General features: G+C 41.8%; 1 protein-coding gene across 1 annotated transcript in view; it reads left to right on the top strand.

Annotated features, from left to right (window-relative positions):
* The window catches only part of LOC120556519 (SH3 and multiple ankyrin repeat domains protein 2-like), a 287,467-nt gene that overhangs the window by 9,036 nt on the left and 256,429 nt on the right, over nt 1-22,002 (top strand). The window contains exon 2 of the mRNA XM_039796163.1: nt 9,297-9,367. Coding sequence (XP_039652097.1) covers nt 9,356-9,367 — 12 coding nt within the window. The 5' untranslated portion in view covers nt 9,297-9,355. The remainder of the gene's footprint in view (nt 1-9,296; nt 9,368-22,002) is intronic.

Here is a 22,002-nt window from a genome sequence, read left to right as displayed (position 1 = left end):
TTGTCATAAACTCTGTAGTAATTAAGTGTCGTTTGTCGTAATTTAGTGTCATTTGTAGTTGTTTTTTGTATGTTCATGCTCATTTAGCATCTTTTTTTGTGATCGTCTCTTTCCTTAATCTTGTCAGACACTTAGAATATTAATCTGAGCCTGTCAGCGGTAAAACAAGCACTTTTGTGAAGGTAAATACAAGCTGGACAATTGCCCTATTAACTTACATTGTAGCTTGTTTCTCCGCTGCCGACTGCAGCAATCTCTCTTAATACTGGACCAATGTCAAAGACTGTTGTTCCCATCAGTCACTTGGACACAAAAACATAGGAACATAGAGATCCAGGTGCGTGTGCGTGCCCGCCCGTTCGTCCGTGATAGTGAATCAAAGACTTCATTAAAATGTTCAAAATTGTCCTTTTACAAATCCTTTCCTGGATGTTCACCAAAAACTTTTCAATTACTTCTCAGCCAATGGATTCAATTTTATTGAAATCTGTTAACAAGTTTTGGCAAAATCCTGCTAACAAACAAAAGTGTCTCGAAACATGACTCCTTCCGGCAGAGGGGAAAATGAAAGACATAAAGTAAGAAACTAAACATTCAATCGGTAAAATACAACCAGAACAAACAGATTCATTCAACATGGCACTGGAAGCCTCTCAACTCAACTGCTGTGGATGATTTTGAATAAACCTAAGGGACAGTTGTGTTCTTTTAGTCCTCAAATGTCTTGTTTTGTCCACAACTCAAAGATATTCATTTTACTGTCACAGAGGAGAGAAGAAACTAGAACACATTCTCTCTCCGAAAACCAGTCAGTATCTGGTGTTATGGTTATGGTTATGGTTAGGGTTCATCCCTCTCTCTCTCTCTCTCTCTCTCGACCTGACTGCAGTTCGTCATCGTAACCGACTTGAATGGGCAAATGCTCACATTTGATGGTGTCTGGCATCACCCTAACCCTAACACCAGATACTGACTGGTTTTCGGACCCCCCCGGACCCCCCTAATACAGTAAAACTGCACATTTTAGAGTTGCCTTTTATTGTGGCCAGCCTAAGGCACACCTGTGTAATAATCCTGCTGTCCAATCAGCATCTTGATATGCCACACCTGTGAGGTGGATGGATTACCTCGGCAAAGGAGAAGTGCTCACTAACACAGATTTAGATAGATTTGTGAACAATATTTGAGAGGAATAAGCCTTTTGTGTACATAGAAAAAGTCTTAGATCTTTGAGTTCAGCTCATGAAAGATGGGGGCAAAAACAAAAGTGTTGCATTTATAATTTTGTTCAGTATATATATATATATATATAATAGTTGACAACTTTTCAAATGAATTGATTAATCTTTGCAGCTCTAGTGTGTGTCTGACCTCACTGGAAATGTCCGGCCTCTAGACACATTTCCCTGCATGCCCTATTTTTTTTCTCCCTCTAAATTGACCAATCACAAAGCTTTCAGCTGTCACACAGGACACCAAGGGTCACCAAACTGTGAAATCCCAGTTTGATTATGAATACGTCTCCAACACAAAATGCTCCGAAAACAGTGAGCTGGGTATACAGTCGCCATGGATACGTGCTATATCATGAGCTTTATTACTGGGAAGCCCTTTCGCTGTGCTCCTGGGGAAGCTGCTGATTCAGTAGTAAAACTACACAAATGCTGCTTATTGCTTTTTGCATTTGTCTTCAGTCTGCATCTTTGACATTGACTTTGCCTTCATCTCCTGTGATGAAGCGCGCACTTCACTTGACTGTGATGTTTCTGCACACATCAAACCGCACTGTGAGGTTTTGTTGATTGTGTTTTTTAAAGGATTAAGAAACGGAGCAGAGATCTGCAAGTATTAGGCAAATTTTTCCTTTGTTCAGGCACTGTGGTTGCTGATCGCGAGGAGAACTACTCTGTAGTATAAATGATTGTATAATGTCTTCAGAGCTTCGTCAAGTCTGAAAGGTTATCATGGTTATCTCAGCTTGGGCTTAAGGTTTTAAAGGAAAGCCGTTTGTGTTTCCGTTTGGGGGTGTGGGCTTTGATTTATGTGGACGTATATCAGGCATATAACTGTAAAAATAATAGACTGAGCTCGGTGCCTGAAAAAAGTGAAGCTGATGATGAAGCTCCTTAAAAGCTGCGTTCTCTCTAACTTCCAGCAGGGGGCGAATCCACCGGCTCCAAAAAGAAGTCTGTTTCTATAGAAGTCTATGAGACAATGAGCCTACTTCTCACTTGATTTATTACCTCAGTAAACTTTTTCATAATGAGTTTATGTGCTCAGTCGCTAGTTTGAAATCTTCTTCAATGCATCATGACGTTCATTTAGTAAGTGATTGTCCCATTTATTTTAAAATAGGCGATAAAGCGGGGGATGCTTCAGGACCTGTCAATCAGGACAGAGGCTTAACGATGCTAACCATGAATGGTGAATGCTGCCTGTGCTATGTAAAAGCACTTTGAGTAGTTGTTAAAGGGTAACTACTATTTTCTTTTCAACCTGGACCCTACTTTCCTCTGTTTTTATGTAAAAACCCTGGAGTATGGCTCCGTAATAATTTGGCCTCTCTGTCACGTCTGCGGGAGAGTTTTACACTAATTAGTGAAAAAGCAACGCATGCAAATGTTGTTTTGGTGTGGTGTTGCTCTGTTGGCCAGTGTTTCCTTGAAAAAACCCAGCCCAGCACAATAAGCCCGAGTGAATGATACCAAAGGGAAACTCAACCAGGTCTGGAATAATTTCCTGTTGTTTACTAAGAGTGGAGAGCCTTGAAAGAAGAAGGCAACAATGGAACAGTAATTAGCAGACTTGGTGCTGTACTGCGTGGCTCGTGTCCTATTTGTTTTATTCTGCTTCCTGTTATTTATATTTTAGTTTTTCATTCATGTATGTGATTGTAGCAGGACTTGCGGCCACCGTGGGTTTATAACCACCAACCGTGCGCCTCCGCCTGCCCGACTACCGGCTCACAACGTTTGAACAAAGAACCAACAAAACAATATCTTATAGTGCCGTGTCCTGTCTCTGTGGTGTGCAGTCATCGGATGGTCCAGCACGCTACTGCATCTTACGTCAGTACAACAACAGTCAGCCGAGACAAACAACTCGCCTCTAAAGTGGACGAGAGCAGGCAGTGGGGACCAAATCCGCTGTCAAGTCAGACAGTTTGCAGCCGTTTCCAGCAGCCTTCAGGCTGACCAAGAAGTCACAGAAACACTCACATCCTGTGAGGTCCGGTTCCGATTTAATAAAAGGTTATCAGTCCCATATATCAGCTCGTACACAGTCTCTAGTTATTTTTATTAAGACAGTAGCTGTCAAAATGCTCTACAGACTGTAGATGATCCGTAGTCTGAACAGATCTAGTCTCTCTGAGTTCTAGACGTCACCGTACGCCACACACGTGTTCTGTACAGAATAAGCTCTTAACCCTCGTGTTGTCTTCCTGTCGATCGGACCAACTTTTAATTTTTCTGGGTCAAAATTTACTCTTCTTTTCAAAATTTACTCTTGTGGTCGTCTTTTTCGACACTTCTGTCGCTTTTCCCCAAAGATTTTTACAAGTTTTTTTGTCACTTCTTACCGATATTTTTGTCACATTTTTCCTACGCTTCCCCCCCCCCCCACGTTTTTGAAGCTATTTCTGACATTTTTGTCACTCTTTTCAACGTTCTTTTATTATTATTTTTTTTTCCAAATGCTATACAATTGAATAAAACACCCAAATTCAGTGAAAGTACTGAGCTGATCTTTTATTTAACTTGTGAAGAGTAATGGTTGTACGGAACCATCCATGTTATTTTTTGACAATTTGGTTGAAATAAACCCAAATTTCGGATATAAAACGTTTTGAATATGGGTCAAATTTGACCCGAGGACAACAGGAGGATTAAATCAGACAAATGGCAATTAAAATCCCTCCAATTTAAAAACAATAAAAGTTGATATAAAACGTCATCATGTTGAGTTGATTCTGAACCAATCAGCTTTAAGATCAGCTGAGAGGCAGGCATTTCCCAGCATGCCCTGGGTCCGCCTGGTTCTTGCCTCTCAAACCTGCGACCGCTCGTGAGGTTATCGTTGCCCACGTGTGCACGACGTCGGAGCAAGTCGGGATCAAGTTGGACACAAATCTACCCAGCATGCACTGGGCGGCGATCCCCGGTGATTGATTCTGCGCAGGCCTGACCTGTTCCCACACCTCTCTCCACTGCTGCTGATTGCAGACCACGCCCACCTCCCTTTCCTTTCTGACTATTGGAAACATTTTCACGTCACTAGGTGAATGTTGAACTTTGTATGTGATGGAAACTTGGTGCTGTCCTGAGTGGCTTTCGCATTTGTTTGTGATTTGCTTGCCGTTTGTCGTTTTTTATTTAATTTTATGTTATTTTCTTAATGAATAATATTCGGTGTCTCTCAAAAGCCAAAAGTTGTAAACATCCAAAAGAAAACCATCAGAACAGGAAGTTATCTATTGACTTATTAGGTCAATAGATAAAAGCTGTGTTGGAAACCGTTCCTTCATTGACTCACTCACTGTTCCCTCTATAGTGTTTATTAAATAGTGAACTATATAGGGAACGACCAAACCACATTTCAGACACTACACTGAAAACATCAATATGCCAGTTGTTTGTGCGACGGAGGCGGGCGCGCCCAGCATCATGTAAACAAACCAAAACAAACTTGAAATGTAGGATACATCGTATATAAGTTCAAATTAGCAGTGTATTGTGGGTATTTTATAGTGGACTATATAGTGAGTGAAATGTACAGCGGAGAATTGGCGAACACACTATATAGTTTTGTTAATATTTCCGAGATAGGGAGCAATTTCTAACACAGCTGATGTGTCATTGGCTTTATAGTAAATGCTGTTTAAATTAGGTTTTGATTCAACAGATCACTTCACATTACAAAAATAAATATCTTTTTCATATTTTACATTTGAATAATTTTCCAGTTTTTCTGATATCTGTCTGAGATTTCAACCTTCATTCTAACACCGCAGATGGTGATACAAGTATGGTTTGTTGCTCACATCACTGAAATATTCAACAGCAACATCTCTGACTCCATTACATCATTTATCGTTTTACATTACATCATGGGGGCCATTTCCTTGTAGATGGCTCCAGTTGTATATACAGTACTGTAAGGATCTGTATGTTGTCTTCCACAATCGGCATCAGATGAAAACTTCATGAGAAACACTGACATTCCTGTTGTGTGTAAAAATATACTTCTCTTTGAGCTGCTACAGTATCGACAGTACCTCATAGGTTTGAGTATACTAGTTGTTATGCCTACTGTCTGTTGCTTTATGTTTTATTTACTTATGTGCTTTGTTCCCAGTGATTTCACTGTGTAAACTTTGAAATATTTAGGTTAATGAGGTTCCTGTAAATTCCCAAGGCCAGATCCAAAAGATTTAAATAATGAATGAAGTACGCGCTGCTGTGAGCATATATCTAAATCACACTCTGTTGGAGCTTCGCTCTGGTGGGCTCATGGCCAATTTAACCCCAGGGGACAACCCACTTCCACTAGTGTAACTCCCACACTATGTTCAAACTAGGGATGCACCGATTGTGAAATACTGGGCCGATACCTTTGTTTAAAATAACAATTTGGCAGATTTCCGATATTGTGTCGTTGTTTCCCCTTTTGTGAGTGGGAAATGAAGAAATCTTCATTATGAAAAAATAACTATCATCCCTTCCCTCTAGGGCTGAAGGATTTGGGGAATAAAATGTAATTATTTATTTTATTTGCCAGATGTTATGATTTCATTTTTTTTTTTTTATTTTAGCTAAAGTTCAATATTCACTGTGAAATATTCTCATGCAAGGATGAGAACATTGATATAAATTGCCAGCAATAAGTGCCTGATCACTACTGCGCACACTCTGCTCCGAAATTACAAGATGGCAGCGCCTGTATCCGAGATAATTTGGCTTCACTTTTAAACAGTTTGAGGAAGTGGAGACGCATCGTCCATCTTTAGATACTGTCTATGATCTGAACTGACACATAGCTGGTAAAACGGGCTGCTGACCTTTCATAGTCACTGTGTGATGGAGTGCAGAGCTAAGCCAACACAAATGTCTTACTGTCCTAATACTTCCTAAATACTCTGTTTATGCTATATGTTCAACACTCTCAACATGTGTGTTCTGGGTTTGTCATCTTCTCAGTCTTTCTTTGTTCAGCTTTTGCTCCTTTAGTTCACCCTCTGAACCTCATATACCGTCGCTGTTGGGCAGAAATGGTGTATGTCCAAAAGGCTAATTTGAAAACAATATATTGAGGAATGCATTCTTTACATTGCTTTTCGTAGCTATATGTACGAATGGTTCATGAGAAACAGCCCGGTATTGAGCTACTTACTTTTGATGAAGTCAGATGGAATCACCCTCGTCAGTGCCTCCAGTTTACAAGGATGATAGTCCAGGGGTCTTCAGCGTGTTTAAGCCAAGGACCCCCTAACTGAAAGAGAGATGGAGCAGGGACCCCCTACTACATATATTGTATAAAATGAAGTTGTAAAAGAGATGCACGATTACTGTATGTGCTACCAACATTGCCATCTTGAGTTCAGCTTGCTTCACATTTTCTGCCTCTGTCTGTTCTTTCATGATGAAGGAGGAAATCGTCCGTGTGCCCTTATGTGCGATGGTGCTGCTGTGTTTTAATGTGCTGGGTGATGTCATTTTCCCCGCCGTCCGCTACATTAAAATCAATGCGACACACCTTACAAAAAGCCTGGAGGTTGTCGATATGACTAGGTATATGCATGTAAATTGTTGCGGCCAACACTGTTGAAATGTACAGCTATACTTGGATTTCTTTGCGGAAACACCACCTTCCCCTGCCATTTTGATCTGCTCGCTTTCGGGTCTGAACTTTCCGCGAAGCTTGCGCAGAGATCAACTGTGCAACTGGATAGGTTGCCAGGTTGAGGTGACAAACGTGTTGAAAATTGTTTATGGTGTGTGGATTGTGTGAATAGAATGCGCTTCATACAAGATCTGGCAACTGGTCAACATTAGACAAACATATTGGTCTGATTATTTATAATCAGACCAATATGTTTCCCGGGAGAAACAACAAACCGGTAGGGAGATAGGGCTAAAAAACGGGAGAAACCCGGTAAAAAAAACGGGAGTTGTGTCCTTGAGAACTGTAACTCGTATAACTGTTGTCAGTTAATCGTAGCGTTGACCGGCATGAAATCGGCGTATGTCAGACTGACCTGCTGGTCGCCGGTCATGGCCGAGCACGTGAAAACCGGCCAATTCCGGTCACCGGCCGGTCAATCAACCTGTGGCTGGCCTAACGCTTTCATACATTTTTTAGTGCATAGAATACTAAGCTATTAAAATAATAATTCTTGGCATTTTTTTATATATCGTGTTTTAATGTCATCAATGTTTTTTTGCACAAATAGGCTGATTTATATTTGCTAATAATATAATGGATTTAAGGTAAGGGGTTTTGAATTGCCCCCTCAGGGACAAACACAGTTATTTAAATTGATTTGAATTGAATGTTTAGACCTTCAGTACCTCTGTCCCGGACCGCCTTGTTGAAGATCTCTGTGATAGTCGACTGCTGATTTGTATTCCATCTTTGATCTTCAGCTGTTTACTTGTTTGTTCCCCCCTTCCTCCTCCTCTCCTTCCCGCCCGTCCTCTGAGATTTAAATGTGCGCAGGCAGTTGAATCAACAGCAAGATTATGTGTAATCAGCTTCTATTGAACATAAATCTTGAATGCAGTTTCTTTTGTACAGGAAGGTCATATATTATGTATTGGCTCTAATTCTAGGTCAAAACCCCCGTGTGTTCCTTTACATAGTGTGAATTATTGTGCTCGAGGGTGTCGAGTCTCATCATTTTGTGTCATTTGTGCAACTTTGAAACAAAAACGTAACCACAAACGATAAGAGGGCTGCGCGATAAGAGGGAAAATATGTGATAACGCAATAACAATATTACTTGCCATTAGGGTTTGCAAATTACATAGGGCCTTTTATTTCCAACCTTATTCAACTCACGGTAGGGCTGGCTGGGCAATATATCAATATTATATCCTTATCGTGATATGAGACTAGCTATCGTCTTAGATTTTGGATATCGTAATATGAAGTGTTGTCTCTCCTGGTTTCATAAGCTGCATTACAGTAAAATTATGTCAGTTTGAGAACTTGCCAGACTGTTCCAGCTGTTCTATTATTTGCCTTTACTCACATAGTCATTAAATCCACATTGATGAATGTGTATCAAAAATCTAATTGTAAAAATATTTTGTGAAAGCACCAAATGTCAACCCTACAATATCGCCGCAATATCGATATTGAGGTATTGGGTCAACAATATCGTGATATTTGATTTTCTCCGTATCGCCCACGGTTACCTTTTGTCGGCTAAATTTAAAGGCGAAGCCCGCTTAAACGACCGGGGCTCTGTACCTGGCTCACAGTCACCTTCTATCTGCTAGACTTAATCGTCATGTGACCGGCCAGCGCTCGCCGTAATTTTATCGGATATCATACAGATTGTTGCGCATAACTTTCGTACAACATCATACGAACCATTTCATGAGAATGGGTTGGAATTCCCTCATGTAGCAGGAAGCATCACACATCTAAAATAAATAACCAGTGGCTTGAATCGAATTTTACAAAAGATACCCCCCCTCTCCTACCCACTCTTTTCTCTCTACAGGGACAGAAGTGGGGATGGGAACTGTGGTGGGCGGATGGGTTGATGTGATTAATGCTGATGCTTTGTGCTTAACATGTTGCATAACCATACATGAGAATTGCATGTAACAAACACTCTCGCTCAATCAGTTTAGGTAAGTCTTAGATAACAATAAGACAAACCATATTCCATATATGTGTATATATTTTTATGTTAAAGCATGGAGTTTGTAAAACACATGTAGGCTCCACCGGAAATACGTTTTTCAGTAACTATGTGCTGGCAGTGGTCTGTACTTTTACTTGAATTACTTACAATAATTTTGGAAGATTGTGCTGAGATGTACATGTTCTTATTTATCTGTTATTTTTCAATTTTGTTATATATATATTTTTTTGTTTGTTTGTTTTTTAAACCTGTTCAAAATAAACTAAACTAACTACATTTCTTTTGCTGTAAATATCAAATATTAAAGCTGATAATATTTCAAGATATGTTGAAGGCTCCGTGGATTAAATTTACTGTAGACATCTCTGTTTCCTCCCTCCCCCTCCCATTCCCTCCCCTCTCTTCTCTCCTCCCCCCTCAGGGAGCCTGGGTGCAACAGTGGAACCTCCTCTTTGAGAGAGCTTTTCTCCTCTGGATGGTATGGCTGAAATGGTACGTAGGCTCAGTCAAAGGCTAAAAATGTAGTTCAAAATGAAGGCGGATGAATAACGGGCAGGAAGAGACATGAGTGCTTGAGTGTGCTTGTCCCTTTCCTCATGTATCACCTGAAGCTGGCCTGCTTTAGCTTTAGATAGAGTAAGACGCTGAAAAGAGGACTGTCTTTTTAATGAAGAGCGCCTCTCAACTTGTGATGGATTTACTTGTAACCAGTTAGGGTCAGGGATCACTAGGATTACTTTTTTGTCACAGGCTGTTCTCATGAACCGGACGTACATTTAGCTATGATAAGTAAAGCACTGTAATTCCTATGTATTCCACGTATTTATTGCTGTCAGCACCACATTGACTGCAGCTGTATAAGACTGTTCTGGACCGCGTAGGAAGGAGGTCAAGGTGGATGTTTGGGTCATAAAACACAGCTCGGGGCACCTGGGTGGCTCACTTGGTAGTGCGCGCACCCATACAGTATATAGAGGTTTACTCCTCGACGCAGCGGCCGCAGGTTTGAGACCTGGCCCTTTGAGACCTGGCCCTTTGAGACCTGGCCCTTTGATGCATGTCATTCCCCCTCTCGCTCCCCTTTCATGTCTTCTGCTGTCCTATAAAACCCTAACCCTTTCAACCGGGAAACGCGTGGTGGTAGTGTTTTAATCTCAACCACGGTCTTTTTCATGAACTTATCTAGTCGTTTTAGTGCCTAAACTTAACTGTCGTTGCCGCACGATGCTCATTTTTTTGCCATTCAATTCAACTGCCACAGCCCCTGAAAAAAGATGGTGCCCTGTACCTGGCTCTAAACTAAACTTAACTTAACAAGCAACGTCCGTCGATGGCGTGCATACATTTTCGTACAATATCGTACGAACTCGTTCATGAGAAAAAATTGCTGTTTTTCATGTAGCTGGCCTCTTTAGGATTAGAAGACGGAGCAGGAAAGAAGACCCGTGATGGATTTACTTTTAACCAGTAAGGGTCAGGGATCACTTGGATTACTTTTTGTCATAGTAAATTCTCTTGAAAATCAAATGTGTTTGTGGAAAAGAATATCGAAGAAATCGCCGGAAGGGAATGTCTTTCTGTTTTTGGATAATCCTGTGAATTTAATACCTGTAAAATCCAGTAAATCTAACTGTAACAGTAATTCTTCTAACGCAGTCATGCTCATTGACCGGACCCTGCGCCAGACCCTACGCAGTAGCCTGACGTGGTTTGGTAGCGTTGCATTTCCCCCGGCTCATTTCCTGGTTCTCCTTCTCCATAAACAACATGAAATCAAGGAGAGGGTTAACTTCAGCGTGGTCAGAAAGACGAGGGGAGACACTTTGTTTCTCTCACTATGACTCTAGAGTCACTACTCACTCTGAAGATAATCACCATCACTCTCTCACTCGCTCTACACACACTCCCCACTTACGTAGGCTAGGGCGAAAGCTCTGCGTGGAGCCTCGGCAGAACCATAACTCAGATATAAGTCTGCAACTGTCTAATGCAGCATTTCCACTGCATGGTACGGCACGGCTCTGCTCCGCTTCTGTTTGGTTTTCCATTAGCAAAAGTTGTGGATAGTAGCTGCTACGTTTTTGGTACCAACTCGGTCGAGGTTCCAAGCGAGCTGAGCCTAGATACTAGAAGGTGGAGTTAAAACACTGCAGTCAGATTGATGATTGGTCAGAAAGAACCGTAACTAGCGAGACCCGGGACATCACACTCAAACACGCCACTTTTAAATAGCCAAGCTACTGCCAATAGAGGCCGCAATTTTTTTAATTCACTCACCACAAACTTTAAAGAAATGGCATCCTGCAAAACTACGCCCGACACTATGTACACTACGTTGTAGTTTTAAAAATGTATCTTTTTATCTGCGTTTTTCTCCTTTTGTCCACACAAACTGCGTTTTGAAAACTGATCTTTTAGAAAACTCCTTCCAGGGTGAAGGTTTTTTGGAATCGTTGTTTTCAGTGTTGGCGTGTTGACGGGGTAAAAAAGAGTTTTTGTCTTGTAACATCAGCGTGAACGCCATTGTTAGGCATCACAAATGAGGCGACATTTTGTGCAATGGCGCACATGTCCAAAGTAATGCTGGTTCTAACCACTAACATGACACATGTACAGTGACTTTTCCACTATATTGAGGAACAGAATTCAATGCGCTTAGTAGCATTCGTTCCGTTGCAGCCAGGTAGCCTTCTGCTAATAGCTTTTTTCAGGCTTTTCATTGGCCAACATGGCTTTATGGTTAGGGCTATATCGCTGCCTGTTGGTTTGGCTCTTGACAGCACTTCTTTGTGTTTTTGCATTTACATTTGACGCAGATTTTCTTAAAACAGTGCTTGTGTGGACGGGATTTCTTTTGAGAGCACACAGGACAAACACTGTTTACAAAAACACTGTGTACATGTGGACTCGGATTTGCAAAGAAACTCCCGCACACTGTCTAACTTTCAAAAATAAATGTAATAGTTTGCATTCTTTCGGTACCAGACCATCATCAGGCCCATTATAATTGTTCGAACAGGGTTTTTTCCCACTGAAGAGAGATGGACTGAGTTTAGTTTGTACCGACTGTATGAGAATATTCTAGATATGATGAAATTGGTGAAGCACTTGTACATGCTAGTAAAGAACAAGTCTGTTCAAGTGGTCCTCACATGAGGCCCAGTGTTTAATTTCATGTTTGATGTGCTGCGGTAGAGTGAAACAATGAAAACATGTCGGAGAAGGTTGCAAAGAGCTTCTGCTGAAGCCCTCCAGGAAGCTGTATGAGGGATGAATATTATGCGTAGATAAAGCAATTGACTTACCCCCCCCACACACACACACACACTCCAAACACAGAAAGGGTAATAAGTAATGTATGATTGTTACATCTGCCTTTCTGCGGTTTTAGGAATTGAACCAGAAGGTTTTTCGGCAGACACAGAGTGTCTGAATGGTAGAAATTTTTATATTTGTTGTTGTTTTGTGAGGCAGAAATTAGATTAGATTAGATTAGATTAAACTTTATTGTCATTGTGCAGAGTACAAGTACAAAGACAACGAAATGCAGTTTGCGTCCAATGAGAAGTGCAAAATGAGCAGAAAAGTGCAATGTGATATTCAAGTATAGACAGGACAAGAAATATAGTGCAGTGTAGAGAGTAGTGTACAGTTGGTTTACAGAAGGTGGTTTAGAGTAATATAAATTAAATATAAATGTGTGCAGTGTATTAGCAGTTACCTTATAAGAGTGAAATAAATATGTGAGGAACCGGTGATGCGTTGGGCAGTTTTCACCACCCTCTGCAGTGCTTTTCGGTCGTAGGCAGAGCAGTTGCCGTACCAAACTGTGACACAGTTGGTGAGGATGCTATCTATGGTGCAGCGGTAGAAGTTCACCAGGATCTGAGGAGACAGGTGGACCTTCTTGAGTCTCCTCAGAAAGAAGAGACGCTTGTGAGCCTTCTTGATCAGGGTAGAGGTGTTGAGGGAGACCAAGAGAGGTCCTCAGAGATGTGGACACCCAAAAACTTGAAGCTGGTGACACGCTCCACCTCGGTCCCGTTGATGAGAATGGGAATGTAGCCGGGTGTACAACAAAGACGAGAGAGAGAGAGAGAGAGAGAGAGAGAGAGAGTAGGTTGTAATATATCGTCAAAATGCCGGTTTTTCGACAATCCTTTTTGTACATTGTCGACTAAACGCCCCATCGGAAAACTGCACCGGATGATTGTGTTTTAGGTGCATATGCATGTTTGTTGTGTTTCCGTGTTAAGTTGCTACTGTTTTACAACAAATGCGACATACCGGCTCGCTCAGGTTAAGTGGTTCACCACGGTCGTTCGGTTTGATTCCGAAATGCTCCCACACTGCAGCTGTCGCGTTTGGCTTTGAAACCCAATTCCATCTTTTTTTTTTTTATTCTTCCAACTCTCAACTAGCGTTTTCTCCTCAAGCTCTTCTGCTGCACTCTGTGGTAGGCTACGCCAGAGTCCCGTCTCCCCACACAGAGATCATGCGGCTGACAAGTGACTGGAGGGTTCACTCCTCGTTACGCCAATGGCCGGGACACATATAGCCGACGGGCGACCGTTGACAGAAAACCCCGTCGATATGATCAGTCGCGTCCCCGAGGTCCAAAAAACTGCCACAGAACAGACCAAAAAGACGAGAGGAGACGAGACGTAATACAATACGGCGCTAATCTGTAATGTTGCCCAAGAAATGAAAACCGGCAGCTGATTGTTCAATGTTCAATGTTCAGTGTTCACTTTATTTATAAAGCACATATTAATACAACAAAAGTTGACCACAGTGCTATACAAAAAATAAAATAAAACAATATTCAAGACATTTAAATTCCGGACCTTGCCACTAGTAAATACTACTAAAATCCTATCACATCATTAACACAGCACTCATAGATGATCAAAAGCCAGAGGGAAAAAGTAAGCTTTCAAATGTCGTTTAAACTCTATAAGAGAGGAACATTCCCTAATATAAGGAGGTAAGCTATTCCACAGCGCGGGCAACGGTCGCGAAAAGAGCGATCCCCTCTCATTTTCCTGCACGCGCGCCGGACTACCAAGAGATTTAATGATTCGGAGCGAAGTGCTCTCTTTGGTTTATTCACCTGGATTAGATCGGCTATATATGTCGGAGCAGTGCCACGTAGTGCTTTAAAAACAAATAAAAGTATCTTAAAATTAATCCTGTAGAAAACCGGCAACCAGTGTAGTTCTTTTAATACAGGAGTGATATGTTCATTTTTCTGAGTGCCTGTCAGTAGCCTTGCGGCCGCATTTTGGACTAGTTGCAGTCTGTTTAAGGTTTTCTGATGAACACCATAGTACAATGCATTACCATAGTCCAATCTTGTGAAAATAAACGCATGCACTATCTTTTCCAGGTCCTTCCGTGTTAAAAAAGGCTTAATTTTAGCGATTAGTCTTAACTGGAAGAAACTCATTTTGACTACTTGATTTATCGGTTTATCAAATTTCAGTGCACTATCGCAGATTATACCTACGTTTTTTACTTGATTCATCAGATATGGGGATAGTGTGCCCAATTCAATTTCCGATATATTAGCGGACTCTGAAGGGCCGAATAAAATCATTTCAGTTTTTGACTCATTTAGACATAAGAAATTTGCCGACATCCACCTTTTAATCTCCCCAAAACACTCTGCCAGCCTTTCAACAGCAGCAGGGACAGTTGGTTGTAAGGGAAGATACAACTGCGTGTCATCCGCGTAGCAGTGAAAGGAGACATCATATTTACTCATGATCTGACCTAAAGGCAACATATATAAGGAAAAAAAGACTGGTGCTAAAATAGATCCTTGTGGAATACCGCATGATAAAGATGCTGAACTTGACGTACATTCTCTCATTTGCACTGAGAAACTTCTGTTCTTATTATTTCTGAAAATAAGACTTAATCCAGTCTAAGACATTACCTCGGATACCTACATAATTTTCTAAGCGTGCAATTAAAATAATTGTCAATTGTGTCAAACGCTGCTGTAAGATCTAATAGCAGAAGTAAGGTCACGTCACCACTGTCTGTGGCCATAAAAACGTTGTTAAAAACTTTTAATAACGCAGATTCTGTACTGTGTTGTTTTTTGAACCCCGACTGAAAAACTTCACCGATAGAATTGTTGATAAGGAAGGACTCAAGTTGAATGAAGAATCTTTGCTAGATAGGGCAGCTTTGAGATTGGTCTATAATTGCACATCACACTCTTATCTAAGTTTGTTTTTTTCAGTAGAGGATGCACTATAGCATGTTTACAATAAGTTGGAACAATTCCAGACAGAAGACTCTTATTAATTATTGATAATACAAATGGACCAATCAGTTCAAGAACTTTCTTAAATAGCATTGTAGGAACAATGTCTTGAGGAGAGACTGTCGACTTTAATTTACCAACAATATCTAAAAGTGTGGATAAAGAAATAGGCTCAAAATCAGACAACACAGCATGAATTACAGGTATATCCATAGGCTCATAAGAACACTGTTGTATATTCCTGCGGATGTCCGCTATACGTCCGACAAAGAATTCCAAAAGATTCTCACATAAGTCCATAGGTATAACTCCAGGCACCTTTAATCTGGGGTTCAGGAATATATCAATTGTTGAAAAAAGGATTCTTGGATTTTGACGATTTTTCTCAATAATGTCTGAGAAAAATCTGAACCTAACCGTTTTTACAGCCTGTTGGAATTTACCTAAGGAGTCTCTTAACATTTTATACGAAATTTGTAATTTATCTTTCTTCCATTTACGTTCACATCTTCTACAATCTCTCCTCAATGATTTAACATGTTCATTATACCAGGGATAAGGCTTATTTTTTCTGCTCACCTGTCTCAAAGGAGCAATACAGTCTAGTGTTTCTGAGCATATAGTATTAAAATTATTAATAGTTTCTTCTACACCAAAATGTGGAGATAGGAGGTCCGTAGTCATATACTGCAATTTCTCCATAAAAGACACATTAAAATCTACATGTGAGTTTGGTGTTAGAGGACGGTGTAATCTTTTAACTGCACAATGTTTTCTCAGCTGACAGGGAAGAGAAACAGTACATAAAATCGGATTATGATCAGATAACACAAAATCTTCAATAATAACATCCTTGACACCTAAGCCGAGTGATAGAATCAAGTCCAGAGTGTGCGACGATTGTGTGTAGGGCCGTTCACCATTTGTTTAAAACCAAAAGAATCAACAAGATTTAAAAAGTCTTTTGCTAAGGGGTTTGATGGACAACATACATGAATATTCAAGTCCCCCATCACTAAGATATTATCATATTTTAGAACAATGTCGGCTAAGAAGGCAGCCAGTTCTGAAATACAATCCTTATTTGCTCTCGGTGGTCGGTAAATAACTGCACAAAGGACAGGTGTAATTGATTGAATTTCAAAGGCTTGAAGTTCAAAGCTTGAAAACTGCTCAAACTTGAGTAAGGTACAAATGAAATTGTTCTTAAAAATAGAAGCCAACTTCCCTTCCTTTCTTTCCTCTTTGTCTAGGTGAAGTAAAAAAGAGAAATTCAATTATTTGGTACAGCTTCTCCCAGAACGTATGTATTGTCAGTGTTCATCCACGTTTCCGTAATACAAACAAAATCTAAATCCCGAGCTCTGATAAACTCGTTTAGGATAAAAGACTTGTTTTTCAGAGAGCGTACATTTATCAAAGCCAACCTTATAGCTGATCTTTCAACGTCCATGGACTCCAGCGACTGTCTGCGACCAAATGGTACAGGGCGAAGATTCTGCGCGTCAATTCCATTCCGGTGGAAATGCCGTGCACGCCGAAAGCGACTCGCCACAGGCCCCTCCGGCACCACAGGCTGAATCCATCCAGACACCCCGCTCTCAGCACTCCAGCACAGTGCTCGACCGCCGCTCCAGCCCCACAACCGCACATCCACATGCCGCGGCACTCCCAGGGAAGAGACCAGGTATGCCTTTAGTTTGACCAGTCTTCCTCCTCGCTTTCCACGGCGACGCCGTCTTTTTGGCAAAGGGAACCAGGGATCAAGTGAGCCCTTACATGGCCACTGAACACAGACCCTTTGCAGTCACAGGGTCAGAAGCTCACGCCACACTGCTGTCAGAGCAGATTGGTCAATGAGCAGCCGCTTTCAAGGAGTCAAGGTGCTCGCAGTGTTGGGCTCTGTGGGTATTTGTGTGTATGTGTGTGTGTTATGTCATTTATATTTTGAAATTAGACAACTTGTTTACATAGTTGAAACATTTCTGATATTTTAATAGTATATAATTATCCATTGTTGAATTTAAACTGTCACCTTTTGTTTTTTAAATTGTGTAATTAAGACATCTTAATAATCCAACCATACTTAAATAGACATATTCTTTGCGACTGGAACTGAATTCCTCAATTCTCCCAACCTCAAACCCTGGCCTCCTAGGACCTCATAGTTCATCACTCTTCGTTAATGTCCCCCCCCCCCCTTTTTTTTTTGCCCCCTTCTTCATTGAAATGTTTTATTTATGTTGGGGGGGGGGAGGACACTTAAACCATCTCACAGCTGAAAATTACACGTGTAATCTCTCCCAGAGGAACTCCACAGAGAAATTGAAAAACAGTCAGTGAAGTGCAAAAAAACAGTGGTAAATCACTCTCTGCCACCTTATCTGGGCTGCTTTACAGTGTGTTCAAGACCGTTTTATTACGCCACTTAACAGGAACGCTGGAGGTGCCACAGGCTTGAGACTTACGTTACCTTGACATGATTTCTTTAGGATTCCAAAAAAAAAAAAGTGGCTTGATACACACTCATTTCAGTAGTGGATTTGTTTGAGTCAAAGTAACATTTAATTTGTTTTGCAAGTTGTTATGACCAACCCGCAAGTGTGTGCGGTGGCAGCGCTTGGTCAGAAGACTAAAGCAGAAATATTGTGTCCTTAATTAGCCTTCTCATTAAGGAAATGGTGATGATTGAATGGCCACCTCACTGAAGAAGAGTTGCTCACGTCTTTATATTTTGAGCAAAAATAAACGATATGTTATAGGGATATAATATATATTAGAAATAAATGTCTGCCTCAGACGCACAGCTGGTCCCTGCAAAAGATTGTAGTGACGTTTGGTTTTGAGGTTGGCGATGCTATTTTGAAGAGGAAAAGTGAAAATCCAAGGGAGACAAATATCCCAACAGCCGTCTGCATTTCAGTCACGGATATGAACGACCCCATTTTCTGGAAATAAAAAAGACGCCCTCCTTTTATTTCCACCCCACTTTTATACCGCATTAGGCAACACATTCGTGTTGCTGATCACACCTCACGAATGTGCAGGTCAAGTACAGCGGGTGTCTTATTTCCACATTTGAGCTGAATTTGACCCCAACTCGTATGTGTTGTATATCGTGACGGACGCTTTATCAGTAGGCTGTTTATAACGAGTACCGTTTAGTCCGCTGAGTAATACCTCAATGATATTGGGTGTGTGTTTATCAGCAGGTTTTGGTTTCCCCTTGTGGCCTGACATACAGTAGCATTTGAGAAGCGTTCAACGGAGCTGTCCAGTGGCAGGTGTCTAATCTGTTTGATCCACAGCCCCACGTTTCCCACACAAGTCTGCCCTTGCAGCAAATCTCTTGCCATTCAAACCGATATTTTTCTCCTCGCAGTTTATGTAAACTGATATCCCGTAAATGATCAGGCAAGTGGCATTTAATATAAAGAATTTAATAACACATTTTGAAATGTCGTCTGTTTATTCTCCAAATGCTCTAGTTCGCGCCAGTGCTCCAGTTTGGTCGTAAATATGTAGGGCCTATGCGTAAACTTCTGTTAGGCTATATTTTAGTGGTTAATCCAGCGCCATTAATATCGCATCGTTTGCTTTCTAAATATCCCGCCACTTAACATACTGCACAACAAAATAGAAGTGTTGCGTTACGTGACTTTACCTGTGATAAACCCAGGCTGCACAGATATAATTACAATAATAAAGGGATTATACGGGCCACATATGCCATATTTAACTTTCAATTCATTAGATCCTACCGTTCCCAAAAGTGTCGAAAACAAACAAGAAATCACGGTTTACTCTTGTTATTCATTAGTCTTATATTAGGACTATTTTCAGTCACCACTGAAAGTCTCCCTTAAGGCACCCAAGTACACACATACATGTCGTATTCTACTTTTAGAGTAAATATGCATAAATCGGCAGAGAAGCTGTTGCTGCAGGTTTGCTGTAGACGACAGAATGTTTTCTTATCATCTTCTACTGATATAGCAACACACACATAGTCTACTAATTATGCGTTAATTCGATTTTAGACGGTTGGGCGAAAATGTACTCGCCTTGTTCAGGTGTAAGCAGGGGCATTTAATAGTTAATTCAGTCAATTTAAATGAACCGTGAGTCGCGGCCCTCAGAGTTCATATATGGCCTTTATTTTTTTTTTATTTTTTTGGAAAGGACAAAAAAAAAATTAAAAAATTAATGGATAGAATAAGAATGCATGGTATTCAAATGCGGATTTTTCTGAATGGTAAATGGAAATCGGATTAATCTTTTTTTTTGCGTGGGAACGGTTTCACCCCTACTTAGTATTCTCACATTGTAGCAATCCCCACAATGAACCGACACGCCATTCAAGCGGAGTGGAAGGCAGGGACCAAGTTGTATAAAGTTGCAGAGAGCATCTCCCCTGCAGGCTACCAGGCCTCTGATGAAGGGTTGCGACAGCCCCTCAGACGGACGACGGCACGGGACACACCGAACAGATTTGAGTCACTGACCTCGCCAGACTGTCCCACGGCCGATTATCGGCCTGATGTGTCCCGGCCCTAAGGAACCGAGAGTGGTCATCCAGTCTGTTTGGTAGAGAGAGAGAGAGAGAGAGAGAGAGAGAGACAAGGAAAACAAACAAGCATGCAAATGAAAATTATCGCGGACGGAAAAATTATCAACCTCATTTTTATTTATCATGCAATGAATTGATTTATTGACTATCGCGACAGGCCTAGATGTGTGTGATAGCTTTAGACTTCCTGAAGTCCACAATGAGCTCTTTGGTCTTCTTGGTGTTGAGAGCCAGGTTGTTGTCAGTGCACCACGATGTTAGGTGCTGGACCTCCTCCCTGTAGGCCGTCTCATCGTGGTTGCTGATGAGACCAATCACTGTAGTGACGTCTGCAAACTTAACAATGGCGTTGGAGCGATGTACAGGTGTGCAGTCGTAGGTGAAGAGGGAGTAATGGAGAGGGCTCAGCACACATCCCTGTGGTACGCCGGTGTTGAGGGTGATGGTTGAGGAGGTGACTGAGGTCTGTTGGTTAGGAAGTCCAGAATCCAGTTACAGAGGGAGGTATTGATCCCCAGTTCACTGAGTTTGGTGATCAGTTTGGAGGGGATGATGGTGTTGAATGCTTGAACTAAAGTCAATGAACAGCATTCTCACATAGGTGTTGCTGTTGTCAAAGTGGGACAGGGCTGAGTGAAGCGCACAGCAGATGGCATCCTCCTCCTTCTCTTTTTTTGTGGGGGGGGGAAGGGAAAGGGGCCAGTGAGGGTGGTAAAAACAGAAATGTTCTTGAGATGGGCCAGGACCAGCCTCTCGAAGCACTTCATAATGATGGGGGTGAGTGCAACTGGACGGAAGTCATTAAGGTTTGTTGCAATGGAGTGTTTTGGCACCGGCACGATGGAGGTGGATTTAAAGCACGCGGGGACAGCTGCTTGGGCTAGTGACAGATTAAATATGTCAGTCCAAACCTCAGTCAGCTGCACAGCACAGGCCCTAAGTACGCGTTCGGGGATTCCATCAGGACCAGCCGTCTTACGTGCGTTAGTCCTGCTCAGTGCCGCACACACATTGGTGGTGGAGAGTGTGAGGGGCTGGGGATCTACAGAGACCACAGCCTTGATGGCCACCTCCTTGTTGTCCCTATCAAAGCGCCCATAGAAGTGGTTCAGCTCATCAGGCAAGGAGGTGTCGGTGACAGGGGTGGTGGAGTTAGTGGTTTTGTAATCTGTGATGGCCTGGATGCCTTGCCACATGCGTCGGGGGTCAGAGTTGTTCCTGAAGTGAACCTCAATCCTTAGCTTGTGGTTGTGCTTGGCCTTTTTGATGCCTCTTTTCAGGTTAGCCCTGGATGAGCTATAGGCTTGAGCATCACCTGATCTGAATGCGTAGTCTGGTGCCTTCAGCAGGAGTCTGACCTCACTGTTCATCCATGGCTTCTGATTAGGGAAAGTAGTAATCCGTTTGAGGGTGGTGACACTGTTGATGTTTGAGTTGATACAGTCCAGAATCTCACTTCATGTGATTGTAATAAATGAGAATTTACTCAGCCTTTTGGTTGCAGCACCATGTTTTCACGGTCTTTACACCACATTATCCAACCACTCAGCGACCTCGTGATTGTCGCTGTGTGTGTGTGTGTTTGTGCCTGCAGGTTTGTGTGTGCGTGCAGTATAGTGATTATTCTTTCTGTTCATCTCACAGCCTTTACATCCATGTCATTTCTCTCATGCAGTTCCATTGATTGTCCCCCCACCGCTCTGCCTGGCAGTGATTGGACACTTTTCTCCACTTGTCTGGTCCCCCCACTGTTCTTAGCAGCAGAAAGACACACTAACATATTTTTCTGAGCCGCTGCCAACTTCATCCTCAATTTGTCGGCATGGGATGTGCGATAACGGAGCGTTGTTATTGTAGCAGTTTGTGAATATGAAGATGAGTTTTTCGTAAAAAAAAAAGTAAATTGGACTCATTTAGTTTGGACCCAGATGGCTGCTAAAATGAGGGACATAAGCATGCAAAGTCTGTTAGGCAGATGACAATATGACCGCTTAGAGATAAAAATTGAACAAGGAACAAACACTGAAGGTCTGAGAGTGTGTGTCGGTGGGGTTTTTCATTAAACAAATGAGAGCCAAGTGAGCACATTTGGCAAAGGAAAACTGAGAAGGAGGGCAGGAGTTCCAGGAAGAGCAGAGAATAAGTCAAACGGAGAGAAACTGAGGCTACTGGTTCTACCCGTAGACTGTAATAATGGACGTAGCAACAGTGAAGTCACCCATTGGTTTGTGGCGGGCTGTTTTGAAGCCAGCAGTTTTCATTTTTGGCCGTCGCCATCTT

The sequence above is a fragment of the Perca fluviatilis genome, chromosome 3 (genome assembly GCF_010015445.1).
Source record: "Perca fluviatilis chromosome 3, GENO_Pfluv_1.0, whole genome shotgun sequence".
NCBI lineage: Eukaryota > Metazoa > Chordata > Actinopteri > Perciformes > Percidae > Perca > Perca fluviatilis.
This window is presented reverse-complemented; position numbering and strand designations above follow the sequence as displayed.